This window comes from Podarcis pityusensis, assembly GCF_964106645.2.
Source record: "Podarcis pityusensis genome assembly, chromosome: 16".
Taxonomy (NCBI): domain Eukaryota; kingdom Metazoa; phylum Chordata; class Lepidosauria; order Squamata; family Lacertidae; genus Podarcis; species Podarcis pityusensis.
In genome coordinates this window covers 37,820,909-37,839,325 of record NC_138041.1, presented here as the reverse complement: position 1 = coordinate 37,839,325, position 18,417 = coordinate 37,820,909, and the positions used below count along the sequence as shown (strand labels likewise).

Here is an 18,417-nt window from a genome sequence, read left to right as displayed (position 1 = left end):
GTTTGTGAAAGGACTCCCGGCACCATCTTTGCTTAAGCACCAGACTATTTTTTGCTTGCCCAAGCCTTTAATTGTTAATTGGGAGAGTAAAGCATCACTGTGGGGTGAGAGGACTTTTCAATACTCATAGAATCATTTAGTGAAGTGGGTAAAATCACGCTCACATCATGCAAACTATGGTTCGTGATTCTACACCTCTTTTATTTACTACATCGTTTATCCAACCTTTTCTCAAAATCACTCAGAGCAGCTTCCATGCCTCTCTGCCCACTTTTATTGTCACCACATCCCTGCAAGGTAGGTTAGGCCATGAGTCTAAGCACCCAGTGCCAGTCTGACACAAAAGTCCCTAGACATCATATAGGCCAACAATGGACATTTAGAGACTCCTATTTCCAGGAGGGAAAACCATGTGAAGTCTGGCTTAAGCTTTCGTGGAATTGATGGTCTGTGACAACACAGCCACAGCTAAATGCAGGCAACATTAAAACAGTGACCTTTCACAATGGCAGTAATTGGTGATGGCCCAAACATCTTACCACTGCTAGGTAAATTAACACCTGTAATGGAAGAGGAAACCATCATCTCCATCCAAACTGAATTTCTTGGAAAATGTAATTCAGCAATTTCACACTGGAATTTCCTTTTACAACAATCCTAAGCCAAGTTGATGTCCTGGTAGGCGACTGATTTTAAAGGCATCACCAGTTACAACTGTTGGGAAGGGTCGCCTTTCTTACTGAGCTCCAACAGAATTGTCAGGCCATATTTTTAGCATTCTGTTGCCATTTAACTTCCAACATTCTCCCCAAATACCTGCCAGATGAGGATTATACTTGCTTCTGATGAAGTGGACCCCAGGTTAAAGGTGTTACGGGGCTCTTTATTATTTAGATCAGCACTTCTATTCAAGACACACTTACTTGGAAGTAAGCGCCACTGAACACAGAGGGACTTACTTCTGAGTAAACATGCACAAAATTGCATTTTTGGGTACACGACATAAAATGAGCCATTAAAGTAGAAGTTGTTACAAGTTTCATTTTACATTTTATTAAGTGAAAGAATGTTCCTCTTTCAGGGAAGCCCCAGGCAGTTATTTTAAAACTGCGACTCATCATTGTTACAGAAGCAAGGTAACTACCACAGACCATTAGTCAAGGCAACAAACAGAACTGGAGCAGTGGCGCCCAGCAGGAAGGAAAAAAAGAAAAATGTAAAACCTATGTTAACACAGCATAAGAGCAGCCTGTTCATACATTGCACAGTAGCTGACTATGACTGCTACTGACTGTGCATTGGGTAAGCAACTGCAGCAAGTAAGCCATAGCTCAGTGGGAGAGCAGATGCTTTGCATGGGCTCCATCTCCCAGGTAGGGTTGGGAGAGGCCCCCATCAGACACTCTGGACAGCACTGAATTAGCCAGACCAATGGTCTGACTCCACAGGATACATAATGCAGATTTGCAAGCAAAGGTTTCCCTTCACTTTACTCTTTTAAATGTAGGTCTGAAAATATCATGTGTGAATTAGAATTGTAGAGTTGGAAGAGACCCCAACTCTAGTCCAATCTCCTGCAATGCCTGAAGTGTCTGAAAGTGTCTATGTGTGTGCGTGTGTGTGTGTGTGCATGCACACGCACACACACGCACACACACACGCACACACACACACACACACACACACACACACCACAGCCCCTGTGCTTCTTTCATATTTCTGAAGTAGGTCTACAATGGAGTAAAATTGATCCCCTATAACACATGCTCTGGGTTATTTAATGATCAGTTCATTTTTCATCCCCACTCTCATGACCATCTGAAGCAACAATTTAGAAGTTATTTTGCTATTAAAAAGACTTGTTTAAAAAGACGTTGATTTGGGGGAGTTGTTCAAGAAGATCTATACAATTTCACAACACATTTGAAGCAGATGACGATGATGATTATATAGAACAAAGGAAAGTCTTCTAACCAGTTTATTAAGTGTGTCAAATCCATCCACTGCACAGAGGGCCTGATCTTCTATGTTGCTAAAAATTACACAACAGTAACACTCACTTCCAATTCCAGCTGTCAATCAGCACATAAACCCTGGCTACCTGACTGCTTACATTACTCACTTGAGACCTAGAACTTTGTGGTTACCAGTGACAGGGTCTGCAGGTGGCAACTCCTCATCCCTGAAACTCCCACCTCAACACTCATTTGCCCGACACCCACCTTAATGGTGTTTAGCTGCAAAGTAGAAACCTTGTTAATTGCCAGGGCATTTGGTGGCTTTTTGTTGAAGCGACTGAATATATTATTTCTATTTTACTTTGTTGTTCTTTTTTATTTTAGCGCTGGTCTTATATCAATTAATATGTGTGGTAAGCCACACTGAGAACTGTTGTTAATAGGTGTGGTAAATTACATAAATGCAGAGCAATTCAAAATTGTTCAAGGCCATATGCCATTAGTCTTCAATACGCAACAGCAGGTCCTGTGACAATTTAAAAGACGTTTACAGTGATGTGAGAATTTCTGGGCCTGAGTACATGTTACAGCAGGTTTATTTGGAAGCAAACTCCACTGTGTTCAGAGTGCCTTGTTCCTCAGAAAATGTGCAGAGAAGTACAAACCATGCATAAGATCAGGCTGTCCAAGTAAATGGGCAGCAATCCTTGCCAGAGAGTAAAGTTTGCTGAAATCAGTGCAACTTGCTTATGCATAAATGTGAATAAGGCAGCAAGGTACACTGTGCTCAGCCTATGCATGTTTAATCATAAGCAAACCCAACTATGTTCAATGTGCCTTGTTCCTGGGTTCACTCCCTTAATATGATGGACTCAGAAGCAGTAGGCTTGTAGCCTGCAAAACTTCATGCCACAAAAACATTTGTTAACTTTTAAGTGCCACAAGCTGCTGTTTTGTAAACTGGAGAGAGTGGAGCAAAGCCAGCACTTGGGACAGGATTAGTCCCAGAGCTGAATGGAAGCCCTATTATATGGAGCAGCTCAGATCCATTCACCCTCCCCATAGGCGCAGCTCATCCATATAAAACAGCACCTGGGATCTACGGCCTCCCCCCCCCCCCCAGCTCAATCAACAAACCTTTCGATTAGCAAAAGGCTGCATAAAATGTCAATTTCAAAGCCACACCAACAATGGGTGCCTGGGGTTAAATACACCTCTTTCTGACTTCCTCTCCTTTCTTTCAACAAGGGGGCAAGATGTTCCCCGAGGAGCCCTTTCTTGGAGCACAAAAGCCCCCCCCCCCCGTTTGCTTTATGCTGACACAAGGAGGGATGCTTCCCCCCCCCCCGTTTGGAGGCTTCCTTCCTGGCAAGGGGAGGGGGAGGGGAGGGGGGATGCAGGCAGGGCTTCTCTGGGGCTACATTGTCTCCCCCCCCCCCCCGACGACGCCCTCCCCCCCTGCATCTTGCACAGAGGGACACTGGGCCTTCTTGGAAAGCCCCCTCCCCCCCCTTCAAACTTTGCCTTTGAGAAGCCCCCGCCCCCCCCCGGCCCCGCCGACCTGGTCGTGCTCGGGCTCCCGCTCCGAGTCGTAGTCGTCCTCGTCGGGGCTCACCGACATGGCCATCCTCCTCTCATGGCGGGCCCAGGCAGGAGGGGCGGGAGGCGGGCATGGCGGGGAGCCGCCGCCACTCGGCTCGCCTCGCCTCTCGCTCGCCACACGGAGGGAGGGAACTCATGCATATGCATGAGGCCGAACCAGGAAGGGGCGGGCCCCCGCAGGCCGGGCCAATGGCAAGCCGAGGAGGCCGGGGCTCGCGGGGGGAGCCTCGCCATTGGCTGCCAGGGAGAGGGGGAGCCTCGCATCTTATCTTGGGGTCAATAGGACTTCATTTTAGGTGGACAACCCCCCCCCCAAAAAAAACCCTCCTGAAGCTGCACTGTTCCTCCACCCCAAGCTTCCTCCTTATCTCTCCTGAGTTTTTAATGAATGTTTCCCCTCTAGATGGTTTTCAGAACAATTGGAAGCAGCAGTATTTCATTTGATGAAAATAAATATTTTTAAAAGAACTTTTCCTGAGCACATGGTCTTTTTGGGGGGTGGGGTGGGGGGGAATCTAATAATAAGTTGGTAAGACTTCTACTATGTAAGTGGGTGCCGCACACTAAGGTCAGAAAGGAATTACTTCAGAGTATTAGCTTTATCTGTGCTTAAAAACAAAAACCAACAACAGTACATTTACTTCAGAGTAACCCCCATCAAGCTTAGCCAGGCTTACTTTTCAGTCAACCAGCAGAATCATGGAATCATTGTAAAGTGTGAAGGTACCCCAAGGGTTATCTAGCTCAACCCACTCCAGGACAGATGGCCATCCAACCTCAGCTTAAAAACCTATAAGGAAGGAGATAAAAGGGCCAGTCTCTGCCCTGAGGGCCCTACAATCTACATTCACAGCACTTCAGATATTTTAAGCTTCATAACCCTTTGTAAGGTAGGCCACTGTTAGCCCTGTATTGCAGCATATTTAGGCTAAGAAAACAGTAACCGATCAGAAGCCACTCAAGTATGTTTGTGTAACTGAGGTGAAAGTTGGACTAGCATTTTTCCGGTGCAAACTTCTCACACTTAGCTGGTGTGCTCTGCATGCACTTTCCACTTAAGCTGGTCTTATCTTCCTGAAATTAAGCAAGCAGGCAGCCATGGTCATGGCAGTCTCCTCTGCTTAAACCTTTTGGTTGGCACTGATTCTCTTATGAGAGAGGAAGAAGTGGGAGCAAGCCCCTCTCCTTAATGAGCAAGGTGTATCCTGCCTCTTGAATAGATTTACTAATATCCTCAACAACACCTGCACCCCCCAACTTCCTCCAGTTTTTACAATCCATGGCAGAAGGTATGGCTAGCTCTTCTCTGAGAAGCAACTCTTTGTGGCAGCTTACACACAGAGTGTGGTCAGCGAGTGGGTGGAAACGGTTATGGGAAAACCAGACGAGGCACCCCAACAAAAAATTATTTGGCATGATTCTCCTTGAGAGTAGCCCACAAAACCCTTAAGCTGTACCCTTCCCACTTTCCAATCTGAAAATTATGTTTCCTCAGCATCTCCCTTGGCCCAAAATTATTCTGTCAGTTGCACTTAATTTTTAAATGATCTGTTTGTGTTCCAACAGGATCACATTTAAATCACATGACTTCCTGCAAGAGTCTTGGGAACTGCAGTTTCTTAAGGGTCCTTAGAACTGTAGCTCTGTGAGCAGATTCTTTGGGGAAAGCCAAGTGTTTGAATGTATGGTGTCGATGTGATCCAGTCAGCTGAACTGATGAACTATGTAAAAAGTTGGCCTATATGCACCTAAATCAAAGGTTGGTTCAATGTCATTGGACCAAAGTTCAATGACATTGTTTTAAAAGCAAAATCCTCTCAAAATCAGTTGATTTAATAAGCTTTTACATAGCCTGACAAGGAAGCACCCCCTAAAAAAATGTGGGGCCCATGTTCTCTCATCAGCGGGCCACTAACATAATATTGGAACAAATTTAGAAGGAACACAAACTAACTTCTAATAACCAGGAACCCCTTTAAGTATTCATTGCTCATATTGTCAAATGACTCTCACATCCCTGCTCCCTGACACTTCACCCAGCATCAATTCAGTATCAGAATGCCTGAACCTTCACCCACTAAGTTACATTTGTGATCCTTCACAACAACAGGGATTTATGATAATATAATCTGAGCATTCCTGACCTTGACTAAATGTAGGTCTGAAGAGAGAAAATGGTTTTCTGTCCCATTTAACTCAGCAATGCTAAAATGACTGGGTTATCACCTATTACTGCTGCTGTGGATTCTTACCTTGCATACATTTTAACTCTAACTGAATTGTCAGAGATTGTACTTTTTAAGTTTGATTGCCATTTAACGTCTACATTTTTTCCAGTACCTGCCAACTGAGCATTATACTTCAGACATCGGATGAACCAGTTCCTACTCCACAAAAGCTTATGTCACAGTGAGATGTGTAGTGGCACCATAAGGCACTTTGTTGTTTTTGCTGCAACACGCTAACTCGGTGGTTTTCAGCCACTGTGCCATGGCACCCTGTGGTTCCTTCAAGGGTGGTCAGGGGTGCCGGGGGCAACACTGGCCTCTGTCCCTCTTTCCTTCCCTCCCTCCTCTGATGCCCTCTCACGTCTCTGCCTCCCAAAGGCTTGTGTGGCTGTTTGTTGCAGCAGCCATGGCTACAAGTTCCCCGGGCAAATGGTGCCTCTGGGGCTAGCCAGGGGGTGCTTCCCAGGCCTCTGTGGGGCAGTTTGAGGCGGTACCACTCTTTGGGGCAGGGGGAGCAGCTCAGATACCAAGCATGGCAGCAGTGGCTGCCTGGGCTCCTAATGGAAGAGGAGGGGAGAGGAGGCAGAGGGAACACTCCACAAGGGAGGCTTTTTGAAAAAGGGCGAGAGGCTGCCAGCACTGCAGGTAAGAGGTGACATAACTGAGCTCCTGAGCCCCACAGGGGTGCCGCAGGAGTAGTAGGTCAAGGGAGCCATGGACTTTAAAAGGTTGAAAAGCTCTTTGCTAACCCCTTGGGAAAGTGCTCCTTAATAGACACAATCCTCTCATGCCCTTTTGCTATAGAATGGTGATCTGGATACGATCCTACCTTGTGTGTTCTTCAACTACCAATAAATGCTGCAGCCTGGAAAGTGATGCCTGATAAAAACCAGCAGCGCTGCCCAACTACAGTGGTACCTCGGGTTACATACGCTTCAGGTTACACACGCTTCAGGTTACAGACTCTGCTAACCCAGAAATAGTGCTTCAGGTTAAGAACTTTGCTTCAGGATAAGAACAGAAATTGTGCTTTGGCGGCGTGGCGGCAGCAGGAGGCCCCATTAGCTAAAGTGGTGCTTCAGGTTAAGAACAGTTTCAGGTTAAGAACAGACCTCCAGAACGAATTAAGTACTTAACCCGAGGTACCACTGTACAAGGCATGAGTGTTTACCCAGGTGAGTAACTACTTACCGTCCAGGCTCCTACCAAGAGCAATCCTACCAACAAGTGTCAAAGTTGGGGAGAGAAAAAGGCATGGAAATGGCTATTTTTAGACAAATTCAACTTCAAAGACCCTACCTTTGCGTTTTTCTTAGGCCATGATACCACTGGGACCCCAGAAATGGCAAGATTTTGGTCATCGTCTGCATGCTCCTTCAGGATGTTCTGTTTCAAAAAGAGAAGAGGCTAATTAAGGGCTGTGTGCGCAAAGACCTGGCACACCATGACTTGCCAAAGGGAAGAAAATCAGAAAAATGTACTGAAAAGGTTAAATGTTATTTTCTGCTTTGCAGCTTGGAAATAAAGATGTGGAAGTTTCACCTCGCAATTCTCATTTTGTGGATGTGAGGTGGAGATCACTCAGGAAGCTTTCAGGAATGATATAACGAATGCCTTATTACAACCTAAGAAGCAGAGGGGGGTTAAGTTGCTGAAACAGTCATTTTTAACTGGAGCAGTTGTATGGCTCCTTACTTTTAACAAAGTATGCCTTTTCCTTTAGAACAGTCTTCCCCCAAACTTCCAGATGTTTTGGGCTACAACTCCCATTAGAACCAAACTAACACTCCGAAGCTTCTGGCAGGCACCAAGCTGGGGAAGGCTGCTTTAAAACTGGTATTTTTCTCAAATGTAATAATAATAATAATAATAATAATAATAATAATTTATTTATTTATTTATACCCCGCCCTCCCCAGCCAAGACCGGGCTCAGAGCGGCTAACAACCAATAATAAAAACAAGTTAATTAAAATACAATTTAAAAGATTAAGATACAACATTAAAACATTAGGATGCAGCCTCTTCACAGGAGGAGAAAGGAAAAAGAAAGAGGGGGAGGGGAGGGAATCAAACTGATTCTAAGCCAAAGGCCAGGTGGAACAACTCTGTCTTATAGGCCCTGCGCAAAGAAATCAGATCCCGCAGGGCCCTGGTCTCATGAGGCAGAGCATTCCACCAGGCCGGAGCCAGTGCTGAAAAGGCCTTGGCTCTAGTTGAGGCTAATCTAACTTCCTTAGGGCCCGGGACCTCTAGGGTGTTGCTATATATGGACCTTAAGGTCCTCTGTGGGGCATAGCAGTAGAGGCGGTCCCATAGGTACCTATTATCTGCACATAATACATGTGCAGGTTCTCACTGACCAACCAAGTAATCAACTTCCAGGCCTGTGATTAAATCAACTTAAGATTTCTTTAAATTTCTTTATAATAAACCTGACTATAACAGGTTTTTTACTTGTAAATTTCTTGTTGACGGAGACTATGGTTTATGAAAGTGTGTTCAGTCTCTAAGGTGCTGTGCCATAAGTCTTCATTGGTTTTGCGGCAAGAGATTAATATACAGCCACCCCTCTCGAATTTATTTTTTCAAATATATCTTTATAAATAATGTTCATTTTCCTAGCAGTGAGCACTATTAATGATGATCAGCAGACATGTAGAGGATTGTGCTGATAGGAGATCGGGAAAGAATGGAGACAGGGAAAGGGATCTTGATATGAACACAAAAAGCACATTGTGAGAATTCAAACCCCACATCCTTCAATCTTCTTTACACTGCAGCAACCAACATTGATATTGTCTGGGGAAAATAGGACATGGGCAATTAAACAGATGAGAGACACTTTTTCATGCAGCAGAGCTCGTTTTCACAGACATAACCCACGTTTTCTAGCATTCAGCGTAAGTGCCTGACATCAAGGCAAATAGAACTTACTCAACAAAGATTAACAAATTCGTTAAGGCATTAGCTTTAAGCGGACAACAATCTGTCAGAAGCAAGAGTGGACTCTAGTCATCTATGATAGCTTACGCCTTAATAAATTGGTCAGTCTTTTAAGGTGCCACAAGACCTGTTGTCATTTCTACTGCAACAGACTAACACACAGCTAGTAAAGGTAAAGGGACCCCTGACCATTAGGTCCAGTCGTGGCCAACTCTGGGGTTGCGGCGCTGATCTCGCTTTATTGGCCGAGGGAGCCGGCGTACAGCTTCCGGGTCATGTGGCCAGCAGGACTAAGCCGCTACTGGCGAACCAGAGCAGCGCACGGAAACACCGTTTACCTTCCTGCCGGAGCGGTACCTATTCATCTACGTGCACTTTGAGGTGCTTTCGAACTGCTAGGTTGGCAGGAGCAGGGACCGAGCAACGGGGGCTCACCCCGTCGCGGGGATTCGAACTGCCGACCTTCTGACCGGCAAGCCCAAGAGGCTCAGTGCTTTAGCCCACAGCGCCACCCTGAAAATTATTACAGCTGAATCAGCTTTATGCAGCGTCCACCTGCCCCTAATCACTACAAAACCTCAGTTTCCTACACGTATCATGAGTTTCTAAATCAAATTTAAAAGTGTTTTAAGAGCAACTGGTAGTAGTGCCTCATTAAGTGTTTTCTTATTGTATTTAAACACCCGGGCTGGGGGGATGTGATACAGTTCCATAAGAGAACTGCACCACACACGGGGGAAATCGCTCATTGCATGGTGCCTGCTTTGCTGTTTAAAATCTCCACGTACACAAACAGTTAACACATCTAAAGGATGCAGTTCCTTGTCCCCAACACAGAAAGAATCAAGCTAGGGGTTGTGTTGCAATTCACACCATCCTGTCTCAAACACTGCCGTTATTGATAGTGTGCAGGAAAGGTTAATAACTCCTTCCTGGTGCCTCTTTTTCTCTATCCTACCCTTGCAAATCCCTCATCAAAACCCACATTTTCTGTAAAGTCCTTGGGGCAGGGACCTGTCTTCTTTTTGGTGCTCTGTAAAATGCCACACATACTGATAGCAATATACGAATTCACATTAGTTATTAGTCATTTAGCTAACTGAGGTGAGAGAAGGATACCTACCTCCAGTGCTTAACGCTCATGTGTGCGGGGAGATTCTGATGGGTGGGAGCATTTGAAGAACCAACCCTGACCCACCTTGTGAGATCTGCAGTGGTACAGTTTCCAACAGTTCAAAACTAAGCAACTTTGCCCAGGCCCCTCTCACCTGGATCATGTTCCACACACTCCTGGGGCCAAGGATGGGAAGCCAAGGCCCTCCAGGTGGGGCTGGACTAGAATTCCCAGCATCCCTAATGACAGCCCCCACCAGCATCACCTGATGCTGGCTGAGTTCACCACCTCATCTCAAAACTCAGCCCTTCTTTGAAGCTTCTGGAATGACCTCTCCCAAAACCTAACAATGCCTCTCGCATGTCCTTACCCAAAATGTAAATGAAACCTAATGACTACTGCTGCCCACATTTATTCTTTGTTCCCCTGACATAACCCATTTTATCTTGTCTGATCACCTATGATCAGGGCTATTGTCAGGGGGAACTCGCTGGAACTCACTTTCGGCACCTCTCAGGTGGGTGCCATTGCCATTCTAAGAGAACCAGGGAGGCGTTCATGTGAGTTCTGGCACCTATTTTTCTAGAAAAAATAGCACTGCCTATGAGGAGTAAGAATTACTTTCAGGATACTAACCAGGCAAGAGAAGTATTTGGCAAATTGAAGAAGGGTCAATTCCAGCTCTCTTCCTCTCTCTTCACCCCCCCCCTTCCTATTTTTCTTAAATTTATATCCCACCTTTCTTCTGTCATACATGTGGCTCCCCGGTCATCACTGTAATGTCACTTGGCAATGCAGAAGCAGACAGGAAACAAGCCAGTTCTTTGGGTTCTTAACTTTTGCAGACTAATTTTCAAGGCTGAGATATGCAGTTAAGAGCTCTCCCAGTACCCATAACATGAACTCATGAAGATAAGACCTCGAAAAGCTAAACGCTTAGATACATATAGTATTTGCTGGGCTGTGTACCTGAAAAAGAACCAAGTCGCATCCAAAGCAGGTCTCCCACCCCAGCCAGAGGCTTTGAGGATTCCACTGAAGTGGAAAGGAATTCTATAGTCTTGTGTGTGTCTCCCCACCCCCTACCCTCAGGGCACATACCCAGAGACTTCCCTTCTTTTTGCCATTCAGCTCCTTTTAATGTGCTTTACTCCTGGTTTTGGTCTATGTGCAAGAGCTGTTGAAGAAGCCAAAATAGTGGCAGCTTCTGAACCTCTACAAATGAAGTGCTTTTTCTGTGAGAACATTAACAGAAGACGTTCCACTCCACTTCACTCTTTCCCAGGTGGCTTCTGTCCACCACAGAGAGATGGACTAGAAAGAAGAGCAGCAGAAAACTGTTGAAGCTATGGCTACATACAGGGAATTGTTGCTTCTGGATGTGAAGATCAGTAGGATAGGCCCTCACTGGGTTCTGAAATAGCCCTTCCTTTCTTGCTCTGAGAGACAAGCTATTCACTCTTTACAAAGCTGAGTAGAGGAGAACTCTGGGATTATCACCATATGACTACCCCAAACACACTCTTCTTCCTTGTGGGTTTTCTATGTAAGGTATGTGAAGTGAACAGAAATCAGGGCCTATTCTCAAGATGGATTCCCAACTACAGGCTATTTGGACAGCCTCCTGACATCACAGAGCTTACCATTTTTAGAAGCAAAACATCTACACACCTTCATATCCTCCAGCAGAGACTGCGGATCCTCGATGCCTTCAGGTATACATTTCTTATTCTCTGGAAGGGATTCAAGTTTTTCAACAAGGGCTTTCAAACCCTTCAGTTCAAACTCTGTCAGGTGAGTCCATTTCGCCGAAACCTCTGTAGCTGGGGAGCCCGTGGGAGTTTTGGGATAGTCTGCCGGTGTAGATTTTACACTTTCTTCCGACTCATTGGACAAAGTCCTTTTGAGGAAGTGGGTGGCTGTAGATTTTTGCTTCCTCCCTGAAACCTCCTTCCCTTCTGAATGTATACTGTTGGGAGAAGACGATCCGTCCGCCAAGGCCTTGGGGATTTTTTCCAGACAGTCGTCCTTCTCTTCCCGGGTGTGGACATCACACGATTCGTCATCCATGTCTACCCAGGAATCCGATGAGAAGCTATCTAAGCTGCGTTTCCTTGTTGTATCTGAGACAGATAAGAAGAATTTTTAACACCCTGAAGGTAGGACTCAGTTGCACAGAAAGCTGGCCTTGGCAGCTCAAAGGCGATAGCCAAGGACAGTCCCTAGACCATCACTAGTATGCTTGTTTATTTATTACATTTATATACCATCTTTTATCTTCCAAGGATCTCAAGGGGTGAACATGGTTCTCCTCCTCCCCATTTCATCCCCACAAACCACCTGTGAGGTAGCTTAGACTAAGAGATGGAGACTGGCCCAAGGTCACCCAGTGAGCTTCATGGCTGAGTGGGGATTTCAAATCCTACTCTCCCAGATCCTAGACCAACACTCTATTACTATTATGCCACACTGGCTCTTGATTAGGCTAGGCTATTTTTCTGTGCACCTGGCGGGCATTTTGTTTTAAACTGGAGAGCACTTAAGACAGCCTTTCACACACACGAGTGATGGTGCATGCAAGGTTGATGGTCACACTACCCCACTTGGCTTCCACATATGATTGCTGACTGAAGGAAGAGACCTGCCATCCTGGAGGATGTCACTAGGTGGCAGTGGGCCCACAGTTCCTGAAAAACAGGAAGCAGTAGAAAACAGGAGTGGATGACCTCATCCATTTACATCTCATCTGCGCACTGATAACTGTTCTCTGCGAATGGGGCATGCACCTTGCAGACCTGGTCTATACTTGCCTCTGCCAGGGACCATAGCTCAGTGGTAAAATACCAGCACTGTCTGAAGAAGATGCTTCAATCTATGCCATCTCCAGTTTAAAAGGATTAGTAGCCGGTAAAGTGCAAGTAGATAAATAGGTACCGCTCCGGCGGGAAGGTAAACGGCGTTACCGTGCGCTGCTCTGGTTCGCCAGAAGTGGCTTAGTCATGATGGCCACATGACGCGGAAAGCTGTCTGTGGACAAACGCCGGCTCCCTCGGCCGCAACCCCAGAGTCGGCCACAACTGGACCTAATGGTCAGGGGTCCCTTTACCTTTACCTTTAGTGGTAGAGATATCTGCTTTTATCACTAGAGAGGTGTTACCAGTCGACATGGGACAACTCTGAGCTAGGTGGACAAATTGGGTGTAAGACAGCTGCCTATGCTCCATTGCAAGCTCCACAGCTAATTGCAAGCCCACCCTATGTGGCCAAGAAGGGCATTCAGCTTTCTCCCACAGACTACCACCACTCACCCACCCAAAACTGCAGCCTCATTTGATCCAGTCTATGAAAAGCTCTACCACGTAATTCTGCAAAGTGTATAAACTGGCTGTATGTTATGCAAATTAAGCATGCAAAGTTGAACTAGCTACATAATTTATTCCAAGTGCTGAAAAATGTACTTCCTTTGTGCAGAATTTAGGTGTGTGCCCTGGGATGCCACCCTAACCCTCCTGCTCCCATGTGTCAACGGCACCCAGTTAACCCTCATTTCTTTGGGAAGATTCAAAACCTGCAGAAACACAAGAGTATACAGATCTGAATGTGTTTTTTCGCTTGCTTGCAGAAGGCCTTGAGAAATATCATTTCCTGGGGGAACTTGGTGTGCTGGATAAAACGCCTGAGGTTCAAGCCACACACTTGCTCCTTTAGGAAATGATAGAATAATTCAGTTCAATCTCCACAGTTCTTCACCGTTATGATTTTCGACCCGTTTGTGCACAGAAGCAAAAAGGAAGGGTGCCGTTCCATCTCCCTTCCTGTTCACTCTGATTATTAGCTGCAAAAGAATTCACTCACCAATTAACATTGATTCTTTCAGATACTCTTTGCTGAGGTGGGAGCGCTGGGTCACGCAAAACACGTATCTCTCCAGAACATACCAACACATCTCATAGTAGAAAGGGTAACGGAACTTGGCTTGCACCTGAAAGCAAAAGGGGAAAACATCGGTCAATCTGGGAGACAGGGAAGTTTGCTGCTCCTCAAGCCTGTTATCATCTTATCGAGAGCACAAGCTGCCTTTGCAGGAGCGGGAGGAGAGGAAGAGAGGGCGGGAGCTGAGAGAGATGGATGCCTTCTGCATACACAATGAGCAGCCTGGCCTGCCTTCCGGGAGCTAGCGCTTCATTTTGTGGTTCACTAATTTTACACCTTCCTGGGAGGGGAGAGGGGTGAGAGGAAGGGGGATGAAAGGGGAGGGTGGAATCCTCACCATGGATTCTTTCACACCCACAAAACACACACACACAAAATATAACTTTAATTTGATATATTACTCTTCCCATTTCTAAGCACAGGAATGGTGGTGCACATGTTAGTCTCCAGAGGATTCAAGTTGAGAATGTGTATGTTGCTAGATGACCTAAGAGTTACCTCCCATTTTTGCACAGCCACATGCACACACTGCCAACAGAATGAGAACTGAAGTACATGTCGGAAGGCGCCTCTTCACACAACACATATTAATAGACGGAATTCGCCCCAACAGGTTGTGGGTGGTGTCCACTGGCTTTGAAAGACGACTAGGCAATTTCATGGAAGAGCAGGAGAGGTCTATTAATTATTATCAGCCACGGCAGCGAGGCAGAACATCCAGCATCAGAGACAGTATACCTCTCAGTGTCAGGCACTGGGGACGAGTTAAGTGGGGATGACTGTATTTATGTGTGGGCTTTTCCGGAGGCATTTGGCTAGCCATTGTGGGAAACAGGATGCCCCTTTGATCTGATCCAGGAAGACTCCCGTTATATCAAATGCAGGGATGCCGTCAAAAGTGGATCCCTTGGGGTGCTGAGTTTTTTTCCTTCTGTACCGCATAGTACTGCCCATGTTGTGACATCATTCATTCTCCCTCTCTCACACTCACTCACACAGCAGAGAAGGGTGCTGGGCAGAGGTGACTCATTTCAGAGGAAAAAAGGAAAGGACCTCAGATTCTGGGGAAGAGTGAAGCTTTGGCAGAGACCCACCCTCTGTGTTCCTAAATATCAGGGGGACTGGTATCTACTTAAAAGACCGAGGGCCCATGACACAAAACTACCTACCATCTGCAAATGCTTATTCCACCCCCCACCCAATGGATGTAAATATAGGCCTCAGAGCAAATCACAATGTTGAGTGTCTGGGCTCTCCACAGCATTGTACTAAGCAGCCCTAGAAGCGAAGACATTTAACAACAATAATAAAGGGGGGGGGGAGCGCAGGGGCTTCGGTTCTTCTTAGAAAAAGCGCAAGCAAACCTAAAGCATTGAGATTAGAATTTATAAAAATATATTACTAATTCTATTACTATCATGAAGAAACCATATTGCTGCTTCCTCAGTCGCTATTGTCGCCAGATGCGGTGGTTAACATGTGTTAAAGGTTTCTACAAATGAACTTGGCGCTAGTGGGGTTGTGGGTTCAAATCCTGGTCCTACGCATGGCATGTTATCCCTTCTCAGTCTCTGCTTTCCCACTGGTAAAATGAGAAGTCTCATGGACTCGCCTCACAAGGTTGTTGTAAGGAACAGCGAAGGTGCGTGTCATAAAGCAGGCACTTCAGATTATTGAGAAGTGAGATACACAGTCGATGTAACAGCTTACACATTCAAGAGCTGGTGTCATCCAGTGGACAGAGCATTAGATTTGGCTCTGGGGGAACCCACAGTTCAAGCAAACTCACTGCTTGGCCTTGAACTGGTCACTCTATTTTGGCATCAATTCCCAATCAGCAATTTGTAAATATATATGCATAAATTGCCAGTTTGCTTTATTCACTCTTGGTTGCTGGTGTAGTGCACCTTCCTCTCCTGTAGGAGGCACACTTCACAGGAAGTCAGGGGCGGCTAGGCTGCAACTGCTTTCAACTTTCTTCCATAGAATTAAATGGACATCACAGCCCATTCCAGGGGTAGACAATAAATTCCAGTCATCGTGATTGCCACTTTGCTAGTCATAGCGAGCCGCTTTGTGGTTGCTGTTTTTGCACAGACACAGTAATGACCACACTTCCCAATACAGCAATTCTGCCTTTCATGAAAGGCAAGATGGGAACACAATACATACCACCACCTTGATTTCCACAAAGAGAAAAAGGGTGTAGTATACATAAAGCAGTCTGCAAATTTTCCCTCACAGTACCTTTTCTTCTCTTCCTAGAGACACCTTGGCACATCACCTATGGCCAGATTTAAAATGTTGGCTTAGAATTATAGAATCCTAGAATTGGAAGAGACCCCAAGGTCATCTGGTCCAATCCCCTGCAATTGAAGGAATCTCAGCTAAAGCATCCATGACAGATTACCATCCAACCTCTGCTTAAAAACCTCCAAGGAAGGAGAGCCCACAACCTCCCAAAGGAGACAGTTCCACTCTCTAACACCTCTTACTGATAGAAAGCTTTTCCTGGTGTTTATCCAGAATCTCCTTTCTTAAATCTTGAAGCCATTTGTTCAAGTCCTACCCTCCAGAGCAGGAGCAAACCTTAGGGATGAATATTCATTTCTGAGGTCTACGATGAGTAAAGGTTAGTTGAAAAGAACCCGATGTGGATAGTTTTCCCAGTGCTGCCCTGTAAGAATATTACTGGACTCACTACTCTTTCTGCATCACTTATTTCTAACTGCTCTTACTCCTTTTTTCACACACACCCCTTTTCATCGGTGACTTTTCTAAAGGTGGCAGGTGAAGACTTAGCCAGAATATACTAGAGATATATGCACAGTGCATTGGGCTCATTTATTTATAATGTGTTTTATCCCAACCTTTAGCAAAAAAAACCAAAAAACAAACAAACCCAACACTTCCAGAGCAGTGTTACAGATCAATGAAAAACCATCTACAATAGATGACATAAAAGGAAAAGGGAATGGGGATGGAGGAGGAAAGGAACAAGCTCCGGAGCACTACTGTAATTTTTAAACTTATAATAACCAGTTGGAATGGAAACAGTGCAGGGAGCTTGGTGGAACTGCTGCTGCTAGGTGACAGTTGCAAAAGAGCCAAAGGCAACTTTGAGCAGCAGGGATGGAATAACCATGCTTTCCCTCTCTCTCTTTCTGCTCTGCAGCAAGCTGGGATATTGGTATTTATTCAGTACCATTGACGTCTGTTTCCAGCCCGGCCTGCTTTTAAAATGTTTCCATCTAAGCCCTGGTGTTTCATCCATAGTTCCATTTAAAGTCACACCTGCAATCAGCATTCCAGAATGTGGCAGCCAGACTGGTGACTGGGAGTGGCCGTCCGATCCTAAAGGATCTACACTGGCTCCCAGTACGTTTCCGAACAAGTTCAAAGTGTTGGTGCTGACCTTTAAGGTCCTAAACAGCCTGAAGCAGCGTCTCCACTCCCATTCTTTAGCCCGGAAGCTGAGGTCCAGCTCCGAGGGGCTTCTGGCGGTTCCCTCCCTGCGATAAGTGAAGTTGCAGGGAACCAGGCAGAGGGCCTTCTGGGCAGTGATGCCTGCCCTATGGAACACCCTCCCATCAGATGCCAAGGAGATAAGTAACTATACAACTTTTAGAAGATGTCTGAAGGCAGCCCTGTATAGGAAAGTTTTTAATATTTGATTTTTTTTAAATGTGTTGGAAGCTGCCCACAGTGGCTGGGCCAACCTAGCCAGATGGGTGGGGTAGTAGTAGTAGTAGTAGTAGTAGGAGTAATAATAATAATAATAATAATAATAATAATGCATATTTCTCTCATTGCTTTTCTGCATTCTGACTCAGAATGCAGGAGAAATGTAATGGGGACACAGCCAACAACATTTGGGTTCTGTGTATATTCTAAGCAAAATGGCCACTCAGGACAGCTTATACCTGCGTTTCCCAATGTGGTACCATGGCAACCTCATACTGCTCCTTGGTGCATGCCCAGGCCCTTTGCCCCTCCCATTTTTAATGATTTTTTTTAAAGGGTTGCTTTTTTAACCAGTGACTGGAAAGTGGCATGCAGGTATCTAGTGACACCTTGACCTGTGCCCAGAATGTCTTTGGACTCCACATGGGGCCTATGGGGAAGAAAAAGGAGACAGACAATCTAGAGGCATACGGTGCATAGGATCGGGGCAGGGCTTACCTGGGTCCCCCCAATATTTTATTCAATTTGGCGCCCCTGGCTACCAAGCTACACCTTGAGGAGATTGTGCAGGGAGAACATCCATTCCCCAGAAGCCCCTCCCATGATCTCATACCACCTGAGTGAACATGCTCTATCAATGGGAAATTTATAGGTTTGGGCTATAGGAAGCTGCCTTACATCAGGTCAGACTATTTGTCCATAGGTGGTGCTTGCTCCAAGGGCACAGTCCTATCAGTGCTTTCCCCTCACCCAAGAGAGACAGGACATGCAAAGTGAGAATTTGCACAGGCCGCACCTGGTCTTCTTAGTGGAAATGGTAGCGCTGTGATGGCAGTGAGCCCACTGGCAGTTTCGGGACCCAGGCAAATGCCTAACTGTCCCAGTGCCTGGAGGCAGCCTGGCACCTAGCCAGTATTGTGCACCTATGCTGACTGGCAGTGGTCAGTCACCCAT

At 45.9% G+C, this 18,417-nt stretch overlaps 2 protein-coding genes across 7 annotated transcripts in view; one reads left to right on the top strand and one right to left on the bottom strand.

Moving 5' to 3' along the window:
- Positions 1–18,417, top strand: part of LOC308465401 (uncharacterized protein) — a 321,144-nt gene that overhangs the window by 46,376 nt on the left and 256,351 nt on the right. The window lies entirely within an intron of this gene.
- The window catches only part of KDM2B (lysine demethylase 2B), an 88,858-nt gene that overhangs the window by 19,939 nt on the left and 50,502 nt on the right, over positions 1–18,417 (bottom strand). For all 5 annotated transcript variants that reach the window (XM_080985059.1, XM_080985058.1, XM_080985061.1 and 2 more), the window contains 3 exons: positions 13,702–13,828; positions 11,518–11,969; positions 7,088–7,174 (listed from right to left, as the gene is read on the bottom strand). In XM_080985059.1, the coding sequence (XP_080841185.1) occupies positions 7,088–7,174; positions 11,518–11,969; positions 13,702–13,828 (666 nt within the window). The remainder of the gene's footprint in view (positions 1–7,087; positions 7,175–11,517; positions 11,970–13,701; positions 13,829–18,417) is intronic.